The following is a 25,667-nucleotide window of genomic DNA, read 5'->3' as shown; positions in this document are numbered from 1 at the left end:
TGTGTGTGTGTGTGTGTGTGTGTGTGTGTGTGTGTGTGTGTGTGTGTGTGTGTTTGTGGGTGTGTGTGTGTTTGTGGGTGGTGGTTGAGGGAGCTGATATGGCTTGCTGGTAGAAACTGTTTGTCAGTCTCATAGTTCTGGACTTCAGACTCTTGTAGCGTCTGCATGATGGTGGCAGAGAGAAGAGAGGGGTGTGTTCTGTCCCTGATGATGTGGTGTGTTCTCCTGGTTACCCTGGTGGAGTAAATGTCCTGAAGTGAAGGGAAGGCTGCTTTGGAGATGTAATGTGCAGTTTTGATCACATGCTGGAATGCCTTCCAATATAGTGGAAGTTATTAAAAATTGTACTTATGAGCATATGAGCATGCACTGTGAATAGGAACTTCCAACCAAGATGAATAAATAAATACATATCTCAAAATGTGCGCATCCAATCATTACAGTAAATACAGTATGAGCAGCATACTGAGCAGAATCAAGCCCAAAAAAAGAGAAACCAAAAAAAATGAGACGATGAAATCTCGCGAGACTACCACTGTAACGGAGGACAGGGGCTTGGTCTTGAAGTTTTCAGATGCATCTGTAGATGAATCATAACAGCATCAAGATGTCGGGACGAACAGGCCGCGCTGAGACCCGAAGTCGGGCTAAAGATGATATTAAAAAGGTCCTGGCGGCCATCGAGAAGGTGCGCAAATGGTATGTAGGCTGTCTGGGGGACAATATGGAGGGAAATGTATTAGTGACTGTAGCCTGATATCTGCTGCGTCGCTCAACAAACTTCAGTCGGAAAAGTTAGATGATTGACGGGGCTGGTGACCAATCAGTACCCCAGCTTGACAAGAGAGGCGGAGCTAACTGAGTTTTTTTTTCTTCGCCGAGAGCTGTCAATATGGCCACAGCCTCACATGCCGCCGTAATGTAGCGACCGTCCCGTAGTCAAATAACAGTGACATCTATGAACACATTTGGACATCTGTCCTCACGGTTTTTACCGGCTCGTATGAAGCAAACGATGACTGCAAGTGAGCGTGACAGGATGTCTGATTGGCTGTCATCTCTGCTGTGGAGCGTGAGGACACGAGCATGTAGCCCACGTTCCAGATTAACGCTGTTAAAGCAGATGGCGTAGCGTTGGACATAAATTGAGCTCATTTCGAAAATAAGTCTCGACTAATTTCATTCCCAGGGAGAAGAAATGGGTGACAGTTGGAGATACGTCATTACGCATATTCAAGTGGGTGCCAGTAACAGAAACAAAGCAGGTGGGGGGGCCTCTGCCACGTAAAATAAAACCACACACACACATAAAAATAACACGATCGCTTTTAAGGATTGAGTCCAAAAAATGTTGTTCTATCGGTCTGATTTTACGTCTCCTCTTTCTTGTCAGATATATCGCACCAAATCCACAGGTGGAGACGTTAGAGGCATGAAAGATGTGGTCCTGGAAAATGCTAACTCCTTACTGGATTTCACTGGTGAGTTTTGTGGCTGTATTTAATAATAATAAAAAAACTGGAGACATGGGATGCAGAATGGCCTGCACATGTGTCGAAAAGCCCACCTATCAACCGAACACATTAACAACCACACAAAAATCTGTCACCCAGTACAACTTCAGTACAACTCCTTAATTCCTCAGATGAAAACAGCAACCAGAGCTTTCTGTCGGACGTTTACCAGCCTAAAATGGATAACAGCAGCAGCACCTCCAGCTCGCAGCAGGTCAGCCCTCCACATACCTCCAGCCTCCGGACCGAGGATTCTCAGCCACCAATGCTGGGCCAGGAGAGTGTGGATGGTATGTGGATGGCTCTCTGGAGCATACACTCATTTTTTTTAATTATTACTGTACAAGGTACACACAGTATATACTGTACTTTAGTAAAAAAAAAATGCATCTGAGAGCTAAGTGTGACATTAATAAAGATGTAATTCCACTCTTCTATGTGAATGCAGAGCCAGCTCATTTAGGACAGGACGGGGCTGATGAGCCTCCCACTCTAATCAAGGAGGATCTTCTTTCGGCGGGAGCTGTCAGACAGAGCGCCTCAGACACACAGGTCCGCTGAGAATTGTTTTCCTATTTTTGGGGTCTGTAGCATGGTGTAAAATGTATGGGAACATTTGAGTAACACTGTATTCCTTTTTGATTCAACAGGAGGAGTTGGAGGAATCAGGAGCACCCCCTTTAAAGAAGATTTGCACAGGAGAAAATGCTGTTCTGAGATAGCTCATTTTTAATAATGTTGTCAAAATGCACACAATACCTGTCCTCAATCAGATTAGCTGAACTTTCAAAAACTATTATAAGTATTATTTTCTTGACATATTTACGCAATCGTTACATTTCAGCAAATTAAAAAAAAAGCATTTTCAGCTAAATCTTTGTTTACTTTAAAGGTCTTTAAAGTATGCTGTTATAAGTGATTTTTAGAACTAATAGCGGGGAATTTTCCAAATTTTATGTGGCAAGTTACTGCTGTTGCAGGCAGTGTATTTCAATTTACATGCTGTAAATGTTTTCTGGCAACTGTTTCTAATTTACTCATTATGCAGTTGAGCAATACGTTTGCATGTATTCTATTGCTTTATTTTTTTTTAGGTTTACAGGCCATTTTGAAAAGGTGTTAAATGTGTAGCTTTATGCAGATGTTTAGATGTGCCATTTTTATTCAATACGAGGCACTTTCTGGAAGAGATTTTTTGTTTGGCTTACCACATGCAAGGAAATGTTTTTTTTAAATATTTAAAATATAATTTGCCCATGTGTATAACTGCCGACATTGTAAACCATAATAAATGCTACTTTCCAATTTCGTTGCAATTAATTGATGCTGCAGTCAAAGCTGTGATCGGTATGCACTGGTATGTAATATATTGTGGCAATCACTCCACTATTTTATAAGACAGGGCCTATTGTTTAATCAGACCTTTTCAAAATGGAGACCAGACAATGGGATCAGAAATTAATTCAATAATTGAAGAGGGAATTAATTCCACATCAGTTTTCAACAGATGCATAATCAGAATAGTGTATTCATATGTATTTTAGTAATAATTAGTACAATAGATCATATAATCTTTATTGTCATCAGCTGACCTCGAGTTTCTCGTCTCTATCCGATGCTGGGCGTGGTTTATTTGATGGTGATACTCAAATGTGACAAAAGGCAGGCCACATCAGCCAATGAGAGGCTGTTTCAAAGCAATTCGATGAAGGCGCTTCACTGAGGGAGCCAATCAACGCTAAGAGAGGGCGGGCCGTGCGTGCGACGCTGCTTGCTGCCGGGGAAACGGAGTTCCGATTGAGGACGGATTGTGCCGGTGGACTAGAAACTCCCGCCATTTCGACAAGGAATTAACCTCTTGATTGATCCATGTTACTTTTTTGCAACACTTGCTAATTCTCTCATCCGATAACAAGAAGCTCTGGCAGTACGGACATGCAGGGTAAACAGTTGCGCAAACGAGAACAGGCTTAGTTTCTCAAGACTTTGGGTTCTTCAGCGCGCGCCATAACCTCCTTCTGAACTGAGCTTTGCTGTTGCCGCGAGTTTGATTCGCGTGTGTCCTTACATGTTCGTTCGGATGAGCTAAAAGTTTATTAACTACACCGAGGGACACTTCCGGCAACCTTGTCTACATCCAAGGCATTCGCGTAAAACCAGCATGGAACCGCTGCGAGAGGAGAGAAGAAGGATGCGATGAGGCGGGCGGCAAGAAGCACACTGTTATTGTTTTGCAACGAGATAGCATTTCGGCCCGTTTCGCGTTAGCTCGTCCGCTAGCTACCACACGTTGGAGCCGGGCCTGCCGGCGGTAACGTGAAACGTGCTACGATATTTCGGGGACACTTGCATATATGCTAAGAACATATCATTCCATATTGTTGTACTAGCTTGTTGCTGGTTGATTTTATTCTACCGTTGGCACCCCGTGGCCATCCGTGGATTAGACATGGCACCGCTTTTAGGCCGGAAACCGTATCCACTGGCTAAGCCGCTAGCCGAGCCACCAGGCCCGGGAGAGGAGGTCTACATCGTCGAGCACTCCAAGGAGGCCTTCAGGAACAAAGAGTATCCTTCAACGTGATGATGCTCGACTCATTGAGCCGGCATGCTGTATACGTTACTTTGTCTAACATGATTACATAGATAATCACGTAGTCCCCCGTAAAGGGACCGGGGAGCAAACAAACCCAATTCAATGTTACCTGACGTTTGTTTTTTCCATTTCACGTTTCCCCGCATGTACACAACGCTACACTGATGTCAAGCTAGGTAGCTAGTGTGCACACCGCTTTGCTTAACGGTTAGCCGGCTATTTTGCAAAGCTAGCGACATTATAGTATGTTGTATGGCTAATGTGTCAATGTTATATGCCTAGTTAACTACGGGTAGTTGATAAAGACGTCCTTTCACTTTAATCTGTCAGCGAGCGCGGTTAGCTCGCGCGCCGTTAGCGTTGGGTGTCCCATTATGTCACAATAGCTCGCTGTCTTCTAGACTGAGGATGTTGCTCCGCTAGCCGTAGCTACCGGCGACTTTTTTTGAGTTTGAAAAGTAGACATTAGTCTACTTGAATCTGTTCATTTATTCATGCCAGTATATGTGTGTGTGTGTGTAGATGGCTTGGTTATGCTGTACAAGTAAAGGTTACTTTACTCGTTTCGGCGTCAGTGTTAAAACTTTGAATCTCAGAGGTCCTCAACTGTCAGCAAGATTATGGAACCAGTTATGACAACGTCATATGACGTACGCAGTGTGAAAGTAAACTTTAAAGTTTATTTTTTATGGTTGTCTTATGTTGGCACAGGCTCTGGTAGACTTGGATTTCCATAGTGGCAGAGCCAATGTATTATTTGTATGTACCATTTGAACGTCGACATTTGTCTTCACTGAGCAAAGAACTATGTGAAGCAGAGGCCTCGCTCATACCTTTCCATGTTATACCATCCACAATAACTATAAATTTACTCTTTTAGATATTAGTCAAACTTTCTACTCCCATTATCTACCATCAAAGTGGGTTAATTTTTTTCCACATAACTTCTGTTCATCATCATCATTATGTACCCAGGACTCTTTTCAATGTTTAAAGTGTAACTGTGCATTTAGTTTTTGTTATGTTTGTTTGTTGGGCATCTCTTGACCTCTGCCTTCTTTTTATATTTCTGTCAACAATGGACCATGTTTGTCTTGTAAATGGTTAAATAGGGTGTAACTCTTTCCATATGACTATTGTAATTTCTTTGACCAAATGCCTACAGAGAGTATGAGGCACGCTTGCAGAGATATAGTGAGCACATCTGGACATGCAAGAGCACTGGAAGCAGTCAACTCACTCACAAAGAAGCATGGGAGGAGGAACAAGAAGTTACCGAACTGTGAGTATGACGCCCTGTTTGTGTGTGGGTGTACATTCTATCCAACATGTTAAATGAGAGCCATCAGTCAGCTCTCTGCTGTTGATTAAGTGCTGTGAAGAATATACAGGTACAGTTCAGTAGATGGCAGTGTTTTGCATACAGATGTCCAGTAAACTTCTGGTTCCCATTTTTTTTTAAATGGATATATACCACCACCGGTAATCAACTGGTGCCCTCAAATGCAGATTGGCTTCAATGACGGCAGCTCGGTAGTATCACGAAAGAGCTGTACTCTCCCCGTGAAGGTCACAAGGCTTGCTGCTTTGCTATGATTGGATACATCTGGTGCTCCTCCTCTCATTCTATTTAGAGGGTGTGTGTGTGATTGAGTCATCCTTGAATCTGTAATGGCCTGGTGAGAGTTTCCTTATTCTGATCGGCAAAAGGGAAGGAATAGCCATAAAAAAAAGTAGAATAGTTCAACTGATCTTTGTCATTCCACTCATCACTAATCAGGTGTACGTATCTGTATGTATATGTGATGTCAGCAAAAGAAAGTTGGACCAACCCATATAAATGTGGCCACGGGTACCTCGCAGCAAAGACTGGACCGATCATTGCTCAGTTGCCCCAAACTCAAGTCACGGCCTGTATTTAAATTTAAGCTTTGTCTAATTATATCAGTCAGATGTTACTCCCCCTTCTGGTCACACCCAGTCCTTTTTTGGCCCGTTATGTAATGTGCTGATCCTGGTTATGAATGCTTTGCAGAAATCGAAATAATATGAAAGAAATCATGTCCAGAATAGAGTTCTTTCCACACTCGGAAAAACTAAATTTACCTCTGATATTTTGAAATATTGACCTTGTTGAGCATTAAGGCATTAAAATCAGCGTCTCGCTTACTACAAAATATTAGAGGTGGGGGGGGGGGGGGGATCGATACAGTAGTATCGCAATATTTTGCGTGGCGATATTGTATCAATACACTGAAGCCAAGTATCAAGCTTTTATTTAATCAATTCTAAACCGTTTGTTGGCAATTGAGTTGACAAAGTTTTCCTTTGGGGACAATTTGCGGTTGAAAAAAAAAAAGAGTAATAAATCGCAATACTCAATGCATCACAATAATATCTTATCGAGACATAAGTGTCATGACAATATTGTATCGTGGGACCTCTGGTGATTCCCACCCCTACAAAATATATTTTGTATATTATGATGGAATTGCAAGACACTAACTGTATTGCACTTTTGTCTTCATATATCTTGTTTGTACTCAATGCTGACTAGTTTCTGTTTGCAGGCTTCAGGAGGAGTATCCCCGGTGGTTTGAGAAGCCAGTCCTGGAGATGGTCCACCACAACACAGTGTCTTTAGACAAACTAGTTGAGATGGCCTGGCTGGAAATCCTCACCAAGTACGCTGTGGATGAAGAGTGTGACTTCCTGGTCAGTTTGACATGTTCAATTTCCAAACATTCTTATTCATCTTTGCATTTTAATCTCTTTAAGACTCCAGCATTTTTCACCCCTTCAGACGAACATTATTCCAACAACTATTGTCTTTTAAGGAACATAGACTTTTTTTGTGAACAAATTAGACACATGACATTTTTGCTGACCATTTACTGAAGCTTATTAGTATGTTTAATGAATCTTCTGCCTGAGACTTGGTGCTAATGTTAAATAACAGATATCCATCCTCAGTGGTATGGCTTTTTTCGAAATTAGGTGTTTAAAGGAGAAACTTCCTCTTGGTGTATTCTAAGATTCTCATAAAACCTTTTCACTTCAGGTGGGGAAAGACAAAAGTTTGCAAGTGAAGGTGGTGAAGATCCATCCCCTTGAAAATCCAGAGGGTGAGTCGGGGGAGAAGAAGCTTGAAGGTGCCTGTGACTCTCCATCCAGCGACAAGGAGAATGCAAGTCAAGAGAATCAGAGGAAAGAACCTCCTCTGAGAGAAGAAGAAAACAGGAGAGAGAGTCTCAGTGAGTACCAATCGGTGCACAAACAGAGAAAAAACAGAACCTCGGTATTGTAGTCGTGCACCAGGGATATGACAAAACTTGTGGCATAATGATTGATGATGATCAGTGTGTTCCTTTTAAGCTGTTCAAGTGGTGTATTGGTTGTAGGCTCACAGTTTTTTTCTTTCGATGGAATGTTGTTTTTCCCCCTCAGTTTTCGTTTCAAGTTTCAACCACTTCTTTATTTATTTATTTTTTTACACAATTGGTGGGGAAACAAGTCTTTTTTTACGTGGTATTGTTTTACTACCATCAGGTGACAGAGCACGGCGTTCACCAAGGAAACTTCCCACTGCCATGAAGGAAGAGAAGAGGAGATGGGTGATGCCCAAATTCCTTCCCCATAAGTATGACGTGAAGCTCATCAATGAGGATAAGGTCTGTATCTAAACTGGTCCCAAATCTTGTCTTGAAACCATGACAGTATCTTTCTTCCATTTGTGGTTTATGATCTTTTGAGGCCTACACAGTTTGAGTTTTTGAAAGAAGGTGACACTGAATCTTCCCCAACACCTTGTCTCATAGGTGATCAGTGATGTCCCAACAGACAGTCTTTACAGAACGGAGCGCCCTCCAACCAAGGAGATCATGCGCTACTTCATCAGGCACTATGCTCTAAGGCTGGGCATGGGCGAGAGTGCTCCCTGGGTGGTTGAAGATGAACTAGTGAAAAAATTTAACTTGCCCAGCAAATTCAGTGACTTTCTTCTCGATCCACACAAGGTAATTTACTCATGGTCCTTTTTAATTCCCATATTAGACAACTTTAAAGATATTGCTTGTTCTCGTCTTACACCTTTTTCTTTTTTTATCAAAAGTTTTTGGCAGAGAATCCCTCTGCAAAGCGTAAAAGCTTGTCATCTCCAGAGGGTAAACCTAACAAGAGGCTCAAGACCCCTGATACACCAGGAGAGGATTCAGGAAATGAGAAGGGCGAGAAGAAAAGAAGAAGAAGAAAAAAGGACTCTTTAGGCATGCCTCTTAGTCCCACCATTTGGGGCCACATGCAGGTAAGCTGGCTTGATGTACACTGCCATTCAAAAGTTTAGGGTCACCCAGACAAAGTTTTTAGTTTCATCGCAAGTTCTGGCATGGAATAGCCTTCATTTCTAAGAACAAGAATAGACTGGCGAGTTTCACATAAAAGTTCTCTTTTTCTGGCCATTTTGAGAGTATAATTGAACCCACAAATGTGATTCTCCAGATACTCAACTAGCTCAAAGGAAGGCCAGTTTTATACCTTCTCTCACCAGCAGAACAGTTTTCAGCTGTGCTAACATAATTGCACAAGGTTTTTCAAGGTTTTTTTTAGTTATCCATTGGTCTACTAAGGCGATCAGCAAACACAATTTACCATTAGAACACTGGAGTGATAGTTGCTGGAAATGGACCTCTATACACCTATGTGGGTATTTCATTAACAGGCATGAAAATCCCTCACCTTTCGGTGAAATTACTCGTTTTGAAACCCAAATAGGTAACCTACGTGAATCGTGTAGATTCAAAGATTTTTTTTGGGGGGGGGGGGGGTTTAAACTCAGTGAACTGCGAACAGATGCACGTGCCAGAAGGGAGCGCAAGTGCATGGTAATATAATATTTGATAGTATATCTCTGCTCTGTTGACATAGACTTAGCTAATATTAGCTACAGCTTGATGAATTGAGTCATTGAACACAGCAGGAGAGAACGCAACGTTAGCCAGCTAGCCAACGCTCCGATGGAAAGTTATTAGCTAACGCTGCCGTTAATGAGGAGGTAGATTCTGAGGTGAGGGGACTGAGGGGCCGATCACACAGGACGAGACTTTTTAAAGCGCAGCCACTTAAAAAAACTCCCTGAGAAAAATTGGGCGTTTTTTTTCTTTTTTTCTTTTAAAGACAGTACGGCGAATACCTATCCGCGAGTTGTGTCTGGATGACGAGAGCTTTCAGTTGTACTTTCGGCTGAGCAGGAGTCAGTTGTAGCGTCTCCTGAGCAGCAGATTCGTGTTTCCATCTAGAATTGTAAAGCTCTCTCTTACATGTGTCACTTTCACACGTTCATGCATCCTGTGCATTTTACTCATCCTTATTTTTATTCTTTTATTTTTTGCTTTTTATTCCCTGTAGAATGAACTGCTGTCCCCACGCCCTCCCATCCCTGTAATATCCTTCTCACCTTTTTCACCCCTGACTCGTTTTCATGCCTGCATTAAAACTGCGTTTTCACCTACAATAGCCATTTTAAAAGTTAAAGCTTTGCTTCATGTGCTCATATTGTCTGTATTTCAGAAAATGAATGGATCCCCACTTAAGATGAAGAACTCTGGAACTCCAAAGAAAGGAGAAGGCAAAGGCTCAGCTCCCTCGACTCCAAAATCGGGCAGGAAGTCCGGGGACAAGAAAGAAGGAAAGAAGACTGGAAAGAGTGGTGATAAGAAGCTCAATGTCCTCAAAGCGTCTAGAAAGGACGGTAAAGCTGGTGCCAAGACACCAAAGATGAAGCAGATGACTCTGCTGCATCTGGCTAAAAGCACCTCTTCTGGGAGCCCTAAGAAGAGAGCCCGCAGTACTGGCATGGGTACGCCTAAACTGGGCAAGCCACTGCACCCTATGGCTCTTCACCTCCTCCGTTACTATAAGGAGCACAAGGGCAAAGAGGACAAAAAGAACTCCCTTTCCTCCCTCATCTCTAAGGCTGCAAAGACCTTGTCCCCAGATGATCGCGACCGGCTGCCAGAGGAGCTCAAGGAGCTAGTGCAAAAACGCTGGGAGCTACTGGAGCAGAAGAAGCGATGGGCAGCCATGAGTGAGGAGGAAAAGCAGGAAGAGATGAAGAAAAAGCGAGAGGAAGTAAAAGAGAAACTGCGCGAAAAGGCCAAGGAGAGACGCGAGAAGGAAATGCTGGTCCGCCGCGAACAATCGCGCAGATTCGAGGACCAGGAGATCGAAGGTGGCAAGACTCTGCCGGCTTTCAAGCTTGTAGACATGCCCGAGGGGTTGCCTAACACCCTGTTTGGTGATGTGGCCATGGTCGTGGACTTCCTTCACTGCTATGCAGGGCTGCTGATGCCAGATGACCAGTATCCTATCACAGCAGTTGCTCTAATGGAAGCGCTGGCAGGTGAACGGTCCGGCTTCCTCTACCTGAATCGTGTGCTGGTGGTGCTGCTTCAAACTATGCTGCAGGATGAGCTGGCAGAAGGCTACAGTGAGCTTGACATGCCATTATCCGAGATCCCTCTGACCATGCACTCGGTTTCAGAGCTGGCACGGTTGTGCCTGCGACCATGTGACGCCCACGGGGAGGAGAGCAACCAGGGCTCTTTGGACATGGGGGCTTTGAGTGGCTTTGACGATGTGGTCACCAGTGAGTTCTTGGAGAAGCTTGAGACAATCGAGGTGTTTGAGCTGAGCCCCGAGGAGAAGGTCAGCCTCCTGGTGGCACTGTGCCACCGCATTCTTATGACTTACTCGGTCGAAGACCATGTTGATGCAATGCAGCAGCGGTCAGCCGAGGTGTGGAAGGAGCGTCTGGCAATGCTGAAAGAAGTCAATGACCGCAAAAAGGCCGAGAAGCAGATGCGAAAGGAGATGGAGGGCAAAGGTAGGCAGGTGTTAATGTAGGAATGAATGTAATACGATTTAATACTGTGATCCTGCTTCTTTCTTCACTCATAGTTATTGCACTTTAAAACTTATAATAACCACAAAATGTCAATGGAACTTCTTAAGCTAAGCATTTAGTAGAAATTTGTTTTAAAATTACATTTGTTAAAAGAGGAAAATCTTTCAGCTTTGCCTTAGTCTTTTATTGATTGAACCAATATTAAAAAAACTTATTTTTTTTGCCCTGGGCTCACAGGTGAGAAAAAGAAAGAGGGGAATCCTAAGAAGGAGAACAAAAAAGAAGTAAAGGTAGAGCCAGAACCGGAGCCAGAGCCAGAGGACATGATCAGCTCTGTGAAGAGCCGGCGGTTGATGTCCATGCAGGCCAAAAAGGATAAGGAGGAGATGGACCGACAGAATAAAGGTACACTTTGTGGCAAGGAGTTGAGCTGTCAAAATGTGCTATTTAAAAATAAAGCAAGTTGGATAACTGACAAGCTCAATGGCACATGTTACCTTTTGTGTAACTCCAATTAATTTAGTTTCGTCAGTATTTTCTCTTTCCACCACTCAGACATTGCCATTTAGAGCAAAGCCAGATGGTCTACTGTTTTACTTTATAGTTCTATGTGGATACTTTAGAGTTGGTATATTATTTATTTCTGTGTTATTTTCCCAAAGAGCGCATGGAGAAGGATGCTGAAGAGGAGCGTATGCGTAAACAGAGGGCTTCTGTAGAAAGGGCCTTTCAAGATGGTATAACCAAAGCCAGACTTGTCACGCGCAGGACCCCCCTGGGAACTGACAGAAATCATAACAGGTCGGTGCTGAACACTAATGTTTATACGGCGCTAAATGTCAATTTTCAAAACATAAAAATAAATTATAACCATGGTTGCTGGATGTTTTTGTTCAGATACTGGCTTTTCTCTGACGTGGTTCCTGGTCTGTACATTGAGAAAGGCTGGGTGCACGAAAGCATCGACTACAACTTCACTCCTCCACCGGAGGACAAACCAGCCGAGCCCGAAGAGGAAGAGGATGGTGAGTCGGCCGTTACTCCAGATTCACAAGGTACAGTAACTTTAGTGTAAGTTACCTTAATCAAAATGTTTAAATTGGTTTAAAAATAAGACCATTGGCTGATAATCAAATGACAAAGTGTTTGTGTGTGTGTTGCCCTAATAGGTCATTTTGGTCTTGGATAATTAATTACTTTTTGCATTGTAGAAGCTGAAAAGGATGATGGCAGCATAGATGGTGCAATTAGCGAAGGAGCCCAGCAGGGAGCAGCAGCAGACGTCTGCATAGAAACTACTATTCCCAACCAAGGACAGAACCTCTGGTTAGAGCTTTGTTTCTGTCTTAGCTTTCTTTTTATGCTTTTATTTTTAACCAATCTTTCATTCTAATATTCTGCCTTTTGTATACAGGTTCATTTGTGACAACACAGCTGACCTGGAGGAACTAGTGGAGAGTCTTCATCCTCACGGGGTTAGAGAGAGTGCACTGAAGGCGAAGATCCAAAGCAGGTACATGCTCTCATTATAGGAGATAATTATTTCTACAAACATCTACATCTAAAGCATTATTTATTTTTAATTGTATACAAGCTGTGTTTCTTTGTTTAAAGCTTTTACATTCTGTTTGCTGTTAATACATATATGCATGTATTTAGAAATTATTATTTGTTATGTTTATTACAAACAGCAGCTAGACTTTTAGGTTATGAAAAGTTTATAATGAAAGTGAAATACAGAACCACCAGCATCTACAAAAAGTATGAACAAGGATGTTTAAAAGAAAGAAATGGGCAGAGCGGACAAGATTGTTTTTAAACACTGCCGCAGTAACGGAATAAAATATGACTCTCTTCCCTGTTGCAGGTACCAGGACGTCCTCCACTCTGTCCATCTGACCCGTAAGGCAAAACTGGGCCTCAGGACCTGCGACGGCTACTCGGAGCTGCTCAATTACCTGCGCAGTGACATCCAAGAGGTAGCCTCACGACTCCATAAGGGAGGCCTGGGATACCTGGATGACAACGTGGATATTGAAGCGCAGGTAACTACTTGGTGTGGCCACAATATCAGTCACCTTGAAATGTTAACTTTAATGTTTACTGAAGATCCTTAATCTTTGGAGTCAAGTGATTTTTGTAGGACCATGTCAGGCTGTAGACATGAAATATAATGTGGGAAACGCATGCAGAAGAAAAAACACTCAGTAGCAGGCAATAACATGTTTAGTGTTGAATTAAGCTAGTTTACATTTTAAAGACCAATATAACCGTTTTATTCACATACAAAATGGGGTGAAACTGTTTAACCGTTAAATTATATAAACATTGATGGTGTACACAAACCATCATACACCTTTTTTAAAAAGGTTTTATTATATCAAACTGTTGGTAACAGTCTATTTTGTTATACAGTGAAATTCTACTGATTTTATAATGTAGTATTTCTGTGTTGTCCACAAAACCTGACTGTAATTCATTTCATCTACTATTCAGTTGAAAGACATGGAGAACTTGAAAGCCTTTGGTGAGTGCATCATCACCATCCAGGCCTGTGTCATCAAAAAGTTCCTGCAGGGATTCATGGCCCCCAAGCAGAAGAAGAAGAAAAAGCAAGGAGGGGAGGAAAGCAGCAAGGCTGAAGAGGTGGACGACGAGAAGAGACTGGCAGAGGAGGCCAGGGTAAGAGAACCGAGTCTTACAGGCTATGTGATGCATCAAAAAGTCACTGGATTTTGTTGAAATAATGGCTTTTAGCTGAGGTTTGCAGTTATTAAATTCATCAAATTCTAGGTACAGTGTGTCAACAACAAAGCACCAGTAATAGTACTTCATTGTTTATTTGTAAGTAAGACAGGAGCTATGCCCACGTAAACAAGTTTAGCTTAAAAATGCTGAAATTTGCTCATGAAACAAACTGAATATTTGTACAGGCAGAGCTAGCACTATTATATTCTTTCTTCACATCAAATTCTGCTGAGTTTAATCAAGTCTGTGCTTTTTCTCTTAGGTGGCGACAGCGGTAGAGAAGTGGAAGACGGCCCTCCGAGAGGCCCAGACCTTTTCCCGCATGCACGTCCTGCTAGGGATGTTGGACGCTTGCATAAAGTGGGACATGTCTGCTGAGAATGCTCGCTGCAAAGTCTGTCGCAGGAAAGGTAGGGCTGTTTTCAGATGCTGCCCCGCTCATCTTGTCTCAAAGAAAGGAATTGTCTGTAAATAAAATGTGCATCACATTATTTGCAGCTAAAGAGCATTATGCCTTTTAGTAAAATAGAAATGTTTTTGTTATAACATGGCTTTCTTTTGTTAAAAAAACACAAACAGACCAACATCACCACTATTGGCTCCCAGCTAAAAAAAAAAAAAGATTTCTTCAGTCAGTCCTTGCTTAACAGGTGTGCTGTATCATTGAGTTGCAGTGTAAGCAAAGCTGTGCTCCACCACTACCCTTCTGCTCCCTGTCTAGTGCTCAGGCAGAACCCATCTCTGCTGAAGCTGATGGAGTCTAGACCCAGATCCAAACAGGGCAGCAGCGTCAGGCTCAGGGCAGAACAGACTATTAATGTCAGGCAGGTCTACATACAGAGCAGCCAGCTCCGCAGGCCATCAGGTGAACCTGTAGTGAGAAGATGTCGATAAAAGAAAACGTGTTTTGTTGCACAGCTGCACACACGTTTTGTTGGGCTTTCAGTGAGGGATGAGGAAAACAAAAATATTGTTGTACTAAATGCAAAAAAAACAACCTTATTTAATCCAAAGCTAAGGTTTCAATATCATTCTCTTCCAGGAGATGATGAGAAACTTATCCTCTGTGATGAGTGCAACAAGGCCTTCCACCTGTTCTGTCTACGACCGGCCCTGTACCGCATCCCCACGGGAGAGTGGCTGTGTCCGGCCTGCCAGCCCACCATTGCCAGACGTGGCTCCCGTTCAAGGTAACGTCTGCCTCACACTTTGTCACTGCTCTTTCGTTGTCGATGTAAACTGTCGTACTACATTTGGGTGACTAACACATTTTTCTTCAATCATTAGCTTATCTTTTTTGTTTTTTTCAAAACTCAAGAGAAAATACTGTACTTATAATAATTGTTGCACATTTAATAAAGTTGAGCATTTACAGTGAAAATGTTATTTTACATATAAAACCTCATTAGAAGTGTGCATACATGTCTGCATTGGACATAAATAAAGCTAGGTGTATTGTCTTTACATGTTGCATTTACAGCTTTCTAAAGTATAAATGTCTTTTGCATAGTCTTTTTAAAAAAGGATGACATTCTTTAATCTACAGATTGTACTCTCTCACTTTGCGCCACCCCAGCACCAAAATTGTAATTGAAGGAAAATGGCAGAGCTGTGGCTTTAGCATTAGTGACGCTGACAAAAATGCAAAATAAAACTTTTACACTAAATCCTGCCTCTTTCTGTATCTGCAGACAATGTTCTGTCTTTATAATTTTGCGATTTTTGATTGGCAACCTCTTTATTGCAGGAACTACAACCAAGACACAGACGAAGAAGAGGATGAGGAAGAGTCTGAAGAGGATGATTCTGAGGAAGAAGAAGAGGACGAGGAAGAGAATGACTACAAGGCCATGGGTCACAGCTGTGAGTATCAACAAGAGAAGATAAAGTCCAGATTTCATAAACTGTTGTATTTAAAAACTACGACACCAAACAAAAAAGAATACACCAAAGATTTTCCAAAAGTCACAGATTCCGTTTGGTTTTGGAAAATGGGGTTCCTCGATGCTGAAAGTTGTGAATGAGAGGAATGCTGACAGCGATGTTCGGCCCCTGTCTATTGTCTGTGTTTTGTCATGTAGCAGAGCTCAGGTCTGGACCTTTTGCTTTGAAGCCTCACTCACTCCGGCTTCCTTTGGAGTATGTGACAGGATGATCCCCGTTGTCATTTCAAGCATGCATGTCACAGATAATGATAAAGAAGTTTAAACATCAATGCTAAACAGTTCAAGAGAGCGTCCTAAGATTTTATTCAAATCTCTTAGCATGAAAATGTCATAGTTCAGTTCATTACAAATATAAATAACCAAAACCGAGACCAATTAAGCATCAATGGTTCATTCAACAATATATTCATTACAATAATGGCTTATCTGTAGGTTGTGACAAATTACATGCAGCAAAATTTCAGATATTAAATCTTTTTTTCCTCTTATGTTTTTCTGCCTTTTTTATTTTGTTTATCTTATTTTGATCACATCATCATTTCTTCACAGTGAGACCAAGAAAGAAAAATAAGCAGTCTTCATCTCGGCAGAAGGTTTCAAAAAGTAAACCCAAGAAGCAGTCGTCTTCAAGTAGTCAGAGCAGCAAACAAAAGACTGGCCCCAACAGCCCTGCAGACATTGATGAACTGGTAAGAAACCAGCGGGACGCCCTCATACAGAAGCTCGGTCTTCATTCTTAAAAGAATTAAAGAATATTCTCAAAGCAGAATGCATGTGAAGGACCGAGTTGAGCTATATTTCCAAAACCTTCATTCAGAATGAATCACCTTTGTTGTAATTGATTATGTGTGTATGATGTCTGCAGGTACGACAGAGTTCCCAAACGGGAGTGCGCAGGCAGGTGCTGGAGCTGGAGAAGTGCGAGGAAATCCTCAAGAAACTGACGAAATTCCGCTACAGCTGGCCTTTCAGGTGAGCAGAGATCATAATCTGTGCGTCTGAATTGGCATTCAGTTTATTATAGAGGGGCACCAATGTTTACACACAGAAGTCATAATCTAGCAATCATAAAGGAAACAAATTGGTATCATCATGCCATCCCAGCTTCGCTACATTCAAAATGTATAATATCAACACTGCTGAATTAAAATTTGTATTTTTCTATTTTGTCAGAACCAGTATTTCATGATCATTCTGGAGATATGTTGCAGATGTTCTCTTTAGACCCATGAACAAAATCAAAAGTTATTTTCCGCTTTACACTTTGTTTGTCGGAGTAAATAAGTGTGCTTCCCACTATGAATTGTTATGGTCCTGAATGGTTTTAACGTGGCTCGTTGCTCCTTTTCCAGGGAGCCTGTGTCTGTGGATGAGGCAGAAGACTACCTGGACATCATCTCCCAGCCCATGGATTTCCAAACGATGCTCGAAAAATTCAGCCAGCGCTCGTATCGCCACGCCCAGGATTTCATGGAAGACCTGAAACTAGTCTTCTCCAACGCAGAGGAGTACAACCAGCAGGGCAGCACCGTGCTCTCCTGCATGGTCAAGACGGAGCAGACGTTCACCGAGCTTCTCCAAAAGCTGCTGCCCGGCCTCAGCTACCTCCGCCGGCGTTCACGCAAACGCGTCAGCCAAGCCCATGCAACATCTGAAGAAGAAGAGGAAGAGGAGGAACCAAAGAAGAAAATGCATAATGGCAAATCGAACGGAAAGAAAACCAGAAATGTTCGAGGACGGAGGGAAGAGGAGAGCGAGAGTGGTGAGGAGGAGGAGGAGGGTGACGACGATGGCAGGAGGAGAAGTAAGAGGTCCTCTACCACCTCAGGTAGGAAGGATTACAGGGAACAGGATAGTGATGGCGAGCGGGACACACGGAGAACTCGTCATCGGGGAGGCCGGGGCGGCAGTGGGGGGGCGAACAGCGACGAGGAGCGGTCCAGCCAGCAGCGACATTCCAAGCGACAGAAACGCTCCTGAAGTCCAGGGTGTTTTCTTTTTTCTTTTCTTTTTTTTTTTTTTTTGGGTCGTCTCTTTGCTTTAGAATTTCTGTCCCGCTCTTCTAGAAATGATCAAGAGCCCTCCGCCGCCTCCACACAGCCAGCGGGGCGTAATCCTCAGAAGGACTTGTTTCGTATTATTGAATTTCTGTTCATATTTTGAAAAAACGACAAAAAGAAAACTGATTTATATTTGTAACGTGATTTTTTTAATTATTTTTTTCAACCAAGAAAATGAGACCTGAGATAATGGATGGGTCCTTGTAGCTCTTGAGACTCTTTGATTTGAATTTACTTTCCAAGTTACATCTCTTACACAAACACACACGCATGTAATTTCATTTAAATGTTGTCAGTTAAGGAGATGGTGTCCATGTAGCTGAAACCCTCTGGGATTGTTTTTCTGTTAAACAACGCTGCGACTGATAGTAATTCCTCCCGTCACCTATAAATTGCTCTTACTACTAAGCATCTTGACACCAAGGTTATCTTTAGTCAAATGCCAGTCTATAGTTAAACAAGATAGGATTTTTTTTTATAGTTTTAGCATTTATTTTTGTTGTCAAAAGCTGGGACGATACTTCAGGCCACACACGTAGTCGCATAATTTTAGTGTTAACACACACGTTTTTCTTTTCGGCTCTCGGTGCCAAGATGTTTTCAAAAACATGGACTTGAGTCAATCTTGGTGTTCTTGTAGTGGACCAGCCTTTCCTCCGTAGTGCCCTGCCACTTTAAAAAGAACCGGTACCTCAATGATCCATCGGTTTACACTCCTGTGTAAAGTGCACCTCTTTTGCCAGCAGCTGCAGGACCAGACTTTATTGAAATTATGTGCATAAACATTTGTAAACAGTGTTTAAAACGACAAATGTGACATTTGTTAAGAAAAATGGGCATTTTTGAATATTTGATATTTTTTGCACATTTTATTTGGTATTGTAAATGATAACTTGTTGATCTTAATCACATTTAAATAAATGGCAAAGGTTTGACTAACTGGGGCTCTCCTAGTCACTGAAGAGAATGTTCATGATGTTGGAGTTGTCTTACTTTTTGTTATCGCAGCATAAATAATTTAGTCACTTGTACATTTTGTAACAAAACCTTAAAGTCACTCATTTAAATGGATTCATTGACACGTGATGGTGAAACGGCTCCTGAGAGGCAGATGAAGGCTTCCCTGCATGTCCTGGTTCAGCCACCAGGTGGTGCTCTCTGAATACTTTTATCCCGGCAGTTTCCAAGTAGTTCAGTGACTGTGCTTCTCTGGTCATCGAAGGACAGGGGGAGCTTCATAGTGCTGGTGTATTTTGGCTCTAATACTTGTTTTGTAATAACTTCTACACAGTCACAGCTTAAAAAAAACATTTGAATGTGCAGAAGTTTGTGTAGTTTGTGGTGAGGTTGCCAGAGACGTATATGTAAACATATATACTGACGAGGCTGTGGTTGGTGTGACCTCTTCTTTCTGTGCTGCTGTTTTTTCTAGTGTGATTATCATTGTGATCTTTTTTATTTCACCTCTCACCCCTATATATTTTTTTTTTCTCTCCCCCAAATCCAGCTCTGTTCCTCACATGATTAACAATTGTTTAAATCACTGTTGTAGTTGTTTGATATTTCAACAAACAAACGGCGACTGCCCTTCTCAAGTTGAGACCTGACTGTAAATGCTTTCTTTGTTCTTTGAGGAACTGCAAAAATCTTTTTACACTTCCTTTTTTTATATATATATATTTATAGTCTCTAAAGCTGGGTTTGGGCAGGTTAGGAGGATTCACTTGTAAAGAATTTCCAATAAAGGCTATGGACGAAGACCGTAGTTCTCCGTTTTATTTAAGCTGATGAGCGCCCCCTGGTCTCACACAAACATCACTGCCATCTGTAAAGCCTTGTGATAAGACAATGATTGTGGAGGAAAACGGGTTAGCCGTGACTGCCGACTGATGTCTAATTTGACTTTTTAATAAAATGTCCAACATTGTCTTCCTCTTTGATGTGGACTTTTTTTCTCTGAATGATCTCCACCTTCTCATGGAAGCCAAATTAGCTTTTAAATATGTTTTGTGTTCATCAAAAGTGACGTCATTATTCACAGTGGAGGATGAGCAACTGAGACTTATCCCACGAAAACACTTTGTGGAAAAGGTTACGCTTATGATGATTGACCTTTGGTCTTAAGCACTCAACTCAGGCTCTGTAATTCATTTCATATTGAACTGTAAGGAACAATATTAATATCCTGCATTCATTCGTTTTACTGAAAAGACCAATAGAAAGCTGTGGACACAGGAAACTTAAGATATTTACGCAAGGCTTTCACACTGTCTAGACTGCCATTGAAATTGGCTTCTATGGCCGTTTATAGAGCAAAATAATTATTTAGCTGCGCTCGGCTGTAGCAAGTTTCACAGGAAGCTCTCTCCACAAAAATGTGCCCCGTACAGGTAATAAATAGGTGGCAGCAAAGATAACTCCAACTGGAAAGTCCCAACGTTATATAAATTCTGCATATTATACAAAGAGGGTCTGGGATGCATGGAGCAGAGAGGAGAGTGCAGCAAGACGTGCTGACAGCCTGCAAGCCGTCTGTAATTTGGCAGCAGGTGTCGGGGCTGAGATGGATCAGAGAAAAGGTCAGAGACATGAAAAGTCAGTGGAAACAAAACACTTGATTAGTGGCAGCTGAATCCAGCCATTATAAAACATAATATTTCACTTTGTTTTGTCCGTGAAAATACAAATCTAATTTTGGAAATAAGAATGCAGACTTATTTGATTTCAATTAACTGACATTCCTTATCTTTACCATCTCGTGCATTTTTATAGGAAAGTGTTTCGTTCCTGTCAACCTTTCCCAGAAAGCTTTGCGACTGCAGCGTATTGAGTCATAAAAGAAGACGGAGGATCACAGGGCCACGTTCTTGACCTGCAAGAGAAGAAGTTGATGGCAGATTGAGGACATTATGAGCTCCATGCCCTGGAGCGCTGGAGGGAAGTCGCTGCTTTTTGTTGTTGTTTCTGAGACTTGATTCTGACTGAATCGCTGTGACAGCCAGTTGGTGGCTGTGACTGTTTTGGGGAAACGGAGCCAAAACAAACTGAACACTTGCTTGAACTCACTTGCATGGGTTTGAGTAAACTTCTAATGAACTCAAGCTCCTTCAGCATTCAAGAACTCGTTGTTAACCTGAATAATACAATACAGTCGTGATATATGAACTTTTAGACGTCTGCTGGATTTATCAGACTCTCTCCAAAATCATGAAAGGAGTTTGAAGTATTGTTCATTCCTCACACTCTGCATCCTACGCAGTGAAACATAGTTGAGACATGCATTAATCACTGATCTTCTACTCCCCGTTGAGGTCAAAAACATTATCTTAGTAGCATGACTAAGAGTTTCAGAAATAGCTACAGTTACATGATCTGAAAGAATCCAATATAAGGAAGCTTGCTATACCTGGCTTGCTATACCATGTATGCCCTCTTTCAGGGCATACATAGTAGACACCCTTTTACTTCTCCCGGCATCAGCATTAAGTAAAAATGTGTCCGATGTGTCCAATACTTTGACCAAATACCTGCAAACAATCGCAGTAGCCTCACCTGTATTTTGTGTGTGCTAATATTAGCATGCTACAACGCAAAACTAACATACTGCTGTGACTGAGGAGATTCACACACGTCACCTTTGTCCATTTTGTGTGAAATGTGGAAAAACTTTGAGCCTTTTGCAGCAAAATAAAATATTATTAAAGGAGCAGTGAAATTTGTTGTTCAATTGCTTCAATCCATATTAGTTTTTACATTAGAGACAAAGTGAAAAAGGCATCGCTTGTCGCCCAACGCTGCAGCTCCTCTCCGCTTTACAGAGCTTTATATCATGTTTCAGCTCTTTGTTCAGCTGTCCCGCCTTCAACATCACTGTTTTGGTACCCATCCACTGCTCTCAAAATGTTGTTTTCCACTGCAGTGAAAGGCTCTGAAAAGGTACTCTACCCTACCGACTACGCCAAACAACAGATAGGACACAGAGAGAGAACTTTGTGAATATAATAGAGAATTTGGCAGCGCAGGAGCCAGACATTTCCCTCAGGAGTCGATGGAGACCAAAACAGAGCTAAAAAGGGAGTGAATGCGCTCATCAGTTGGACACAAACACATTAAATGAATGATGTGTTACTCTGTAACTGCTGGGTGTGTAAATAAGCAACTGTGTGCAAAAAACATTCACCAAATTAACTTGAAAGGTCAGTGTCGTGTTCACAGCTTATTCCACTGTGTTTAACTTCTTGTAGCAGGTGTCTGCGTACACCTATCAGGTTTTACGTTGCCGCCACTATTATGTCACAGAGTCTGACCTGACGGGTTGAAGCAGGAGCAGCAGGTGCCTCACTCTAAAACAAGCAAACACTGGCCATGCGCTGAATAATCTTTGAACCCTGAGCAAACTGACAGCAGCAGTGAACAACCGAGAAGTCCACACAGTGTGTGCATGTGCGTGTGTGTGTGTGTGTGTGTGTGTGTGTGTGTGTGTGTGTGTGTGTGTGACAGCAGAGCTGAGCAGCCCACCCTGCAAATATTTACTCCAGGTCCAAGTCGGTGCAGAGGGCATGAGGCGAGGAGTGTGAACAAGTGTTTCTCACTCTCATTCCAGCAAACACGATGCGCTGCATGTCTGTGAAGTGACTTTACTGTGAACACATTGAAGGACAGTTCAAGCATTAACCCGTGGCATGGTTTTGGTTTCACTGCTCATCAATACAATACTCAGATTAAAATGTTTATTACATCTAATGACAGTGTTATAGTAACTTTAACATCTTATTTTTGTACTTTCACATCCCTTGTGTCCTTTTCTGTTTGTGGTTTATTTTCTCCTCATGAAATGTTGCACTGTTAACCATCTTGTTTTGTGTGTTTGACCTTGGCATAAGATGAAGCTAATCGTTGACCCAACGAACAATGAAACAATCTTTCAGAGAACCATTTCTTTATAACAACGAATCAACATAGAAAACAACTAAATAAAGCCTGAGTGTGTTACGTTACCGTGAGGTAAGCACAGACTCCTGCACTCAGGTCTACCCTGATGCCGGTAACCGAGAGGAAAGCAGTCCCTTAATATTCACTCCAGTTTGGTTCAAAATGCTCATAAATAAGAAAAGCTGGGAAAGCTGAGAAGAGTTTCTGGCTCTCAATCACTGCTGAAATTAGAGCTGTATTAATATAAGGAAGGATCCTGAGGGCTGAGGGCGTCGTCACACCTGATTGGCCAAGAGGGGAAACTCACCAAGCTGCTCTCAATTCTTAATTAGCAGCTATTGGTCTGTCACACTTTAACCAACATGTGGTCTGAATAACCGTGGAACTAAAATAACAACTAAGGAGGTGGAGAGAGAGTCTGTAACCATACCTGTATATACAGTATATATACTGTAGCATAATTCAAGAGGCGCTGGAATATTCATAGAATATTATCATGTTTCCTATTAACGCAATATCAATATTACATTTTTAAAATGTCTCGGTTATCGTCACTGTGGTTATATTGCGACACCCCTACTTTGGTGTTACATAGTTCTTGTTGTGACTGAAACAGAGTTTGTTTGTTTTGTCTTGCCAGTGGTTTGTTGTCACTTGTGTGTCAGTACACTGTGACATCAGTGTTGGGTGAGTTTCAACCCGACAGGGTAAGTAATGAATACATACCGGCAACCAATTAAATAAATATCCTCTAGATTAGTATTGGTTTGATCAGAATGAAACTGTCCAAACACAGTGAAGCTGTTCTTGAGGCTTGTGGCGGTCTGACACTTGACTGAGCAGGTCATGAAATAATCCTAAAAAGCAATCTGATCATTTAGTGTAAATGGACTGAACTTTTTTTTTGTGTTCGCTCAACATGGAAACACTGGCAATGAAAAGTGTATTTTGTGGTGGGCACATAAATGAAATGCATTCACGTGATTATGCATCACTCAACATAAAGAAATATCGATAAAGACACTTGTGGCCGTTCAACAACTATATCCGTGTTCGCCTGTCTCAAAGTGTTGTTGTGACTTTGTTGCTTAAACAGTCATGACGGTTTTCCTCAAGCTAACTCAGTGGTTTTGTTGCCTAAACCTAATTTTCTTTTTGTAGCATAATGTCGTCCTGAAAAATAATTTGTCAAGTGAAAAAAAAAACGGACACTCATGTGCAATAGATTGCATTTTGTGACTATTTCATAAACTGCCGTGAGACATTGTTGTATTGAGTCACCTCTTTAAATGTGTTACCTGTCTGCACCTTTTATTAGCAATCACTTTCAGATGACTCTCGGGAATCAAATCTTTATAAATATCTCTCTCCACGTCAAGCGGGCCTTCAGCTTGAGACGAGGTTATACTGAGGCCTCCTTGCCGCGTTTCTGACACCTGTCCCACCGGCGCCGTCACTTTAAAATGACACGGCGAGTCAAGCGCTCCTGCTGGAGTCGAGCGTTGTGATGAAGGGGAGTCTTGAGCTGTGAGCGTAAACTCGATTTGTGTCATATCATGGTACACTTCAGAATGAGCTCAGTCAGTCTTCTATCCCGCTGGCAGCTGCAGGAAAGCACACAGAGAAAATGAGGACAAGGGGGAGAGAGACAGAAAAAATCCTGACAGTCTGCCAGAACAGAGAGAAGAGAAGTAACATAATCATTCACAGAGCGTAAAAAAGGTAACCTGGAAATTGAGTGTCTAAAATCAACTTATATGACCGCAGCGGCGACATGCCCTAAATTTCTCTCTGCTTTAAGTGCAAGTACAAATGATTATTAATGCATTATTCACAAAACAGAGCCTTCTCCCCCAATTTTCTCCACTCATGTATGCGTCCTCTCCCTTTGAAGATATAACCAAAGTAGAAGCGGAGAAAAGCGAGGGAGTGCAGAAACGGAGGAGTTCTGAGGATAGCTTTTCTCCTGGGAACGTGGAGCTCTCACCCTAAAGGGGATCCTGCACTCCTCTGAAACAGTCTGAATCTTCCTGCAGACCAAACAGCAGCATTTACATATCAGTCATACATCCTCTCTGCCATGACTGCAACCAGACACACCAGTGCCAAGTCACACACTCGGACCCGCGTTTACCCCGGCTGGCTTTTCATCGAACGGCCGAATGTAACGTATTCCCCGTACACGTCGCTTCCTTCTTTATCAATAATATAGCAATTCAAGATTTCAATGAAGGCCCAAATATGAAAAATGTTAAAGGCAATCTGAAAAATGACCAGACGGATTAACCTCAGAATCACCCAGCGGTTTCTTTGAACTCAGGTTATCCAGGTACGGCAGCGGCAACAATTGGATGAGCGCGCTACGGGGAAGATGAAAGGCAGTCAAACGTGTCGATGTAATAAGTGGGTTGAGGCCTTTCATGAGTCACACCGAGGCTTCATCTTACCGTTCAGTCAAGCTAGTGATCCCAAATGTTGAATGGGCTTATATACGTATCTCTCTGGATTCTTTGTAAAGCTTAGCAGGGGATGAGAGAAAGCCAATTAACTTCCTCCTCACTGTTTTGAGTTGCTTTTAAAAGAAAAACGCCAAAGGTATGACGAGTTGTCTGCACAACACATGCACCTGAGACAGAGCAGCAATTATTTCCGCTTCACTGTGGACTCTTATTTCCGCGATGGGAAAATGTCTCTTTTTACAAATGTTTTTTGTCAAACTGCCCAGACCCTTCACTCATTAATGAATTCCCTCATTCGATGGTGTTTCGTGATACTACCCGTCTTGTCATTTTACACCCGTCACATTCACTCTGATCGCCTTTTTACCAGCAGTTTCACCACCTGACCTGATCCTCCCACTTGCTCCACTGCTTTCCATTTTCTTGATTACCCCAGTAGACGATGTACTGGCTCACTTCTACTAGTTCGTTGCCGGATTGTCTTTCTGCATTATGCTACGTTTTCCAGAAA

The 25,667-nt window shown here is 42.1% G+C and overlaps 2 protein-coding genes across 5 annotated transcripts; both read left to right on the top strand.

Annotated features, from left to right (window-relative positions):
• Positions 1–551: 551 nt before the first annotated feature.
• On the top strand, positions 552–2,819 carry bcl7bb (BAF chromatin remodeling complex subunit BCL7B b). The gene is made up of 6 exons (XM_068585327.1): positions 552–699; positions 1,190–1,265; positions 1,394–1,481; positions 1,646–1,804; positions 1,963–2,066; positions 2,165–2,819. The coding sequence occupies exons 1-6, from the start codon at positions 587–589 to the stop codon at positions 2,234–2,236; spliced, it is 612 nt and encodes a 203-aa protein (XP_068441428.1). The 5' UTR covers positions 552–586; the 3' UTR covers positions 2,237–2,819.
• Positions 2,820–3,322: 503 nt separating this feature from the next.
• baz1b (bromodomain adjacent to zinc finger domain, 1B) lies at positions 3,323–18,704 on the top strand. Of its 4 annotated transcripts, none has more exons than XM_068584871.1 (22): positions 3,323–4,082; positions 5,276–5,392; positions 6,681–6,825; positions 7,172–7,364; positions 7,660–7,781; positions 7,929–8,126; positions 8,222–8,413; positions 9,676–10,990; positions 11,249–11,416; positions 11,674–11,812; positions 11,909–12,036; positions 12,223–12,337; positions 12,426–12,524; positions 12,879–13,056; positions 13,508–13,693; positions 14,022–14,169; positions 14,481–14,624; positions 14,802–14,949; positions 15,507–15,622; positions 16,255–16,394; positions 16,571–16,677; positions 17,058–18,704. In XM_068584871.1, the coding sequence occupies exons 1-22, from the start codon at positions 3,964–3,966 to the stop codon at positions 17,683–17,685; spliced, it is 4,845 nt and encodes a 1,614-aa protein (XP_068440972.1). In that variant the 5' UTR covers positions 3,323–3,963; the 3' UTR covers positions 17,686–18,704. The 4 variants fall into 4 exon arrangements, with proteins under 4 accessions (XP_068440972.1, XP_068440971.1, XP_068440975.1 ...); XM_068584870.1 differs by having other exon boundaries at positions 11,909–12,066; XM_068584874.1 differs by lacking the exon at positions 14,481–14,624.
• The last annotated feature ends 6,963 nt before the right edge of the window (positions 18,705–25,667 follow it).

Source organism: Clinocottus analis, unplaced genomic scaffold (genome assembly GCF_023055335.1).
Source record: "Clinocottus analis isolate CAN_PGR_092001 unplaced genomic scaffold, fCliAna1.0.p SCAF_2, whole genome shotgun sequence".
NCBI lineage: Eukaryota > Metazoa > Chordata > Actinopteri > Perciformes > Cottidae > Clinocottus > Clinocottus analis.
Note: the sequence above shows the minus strand (reverse complement) of the source record. Positions and strands in the feature narration are given on the sequence as shown.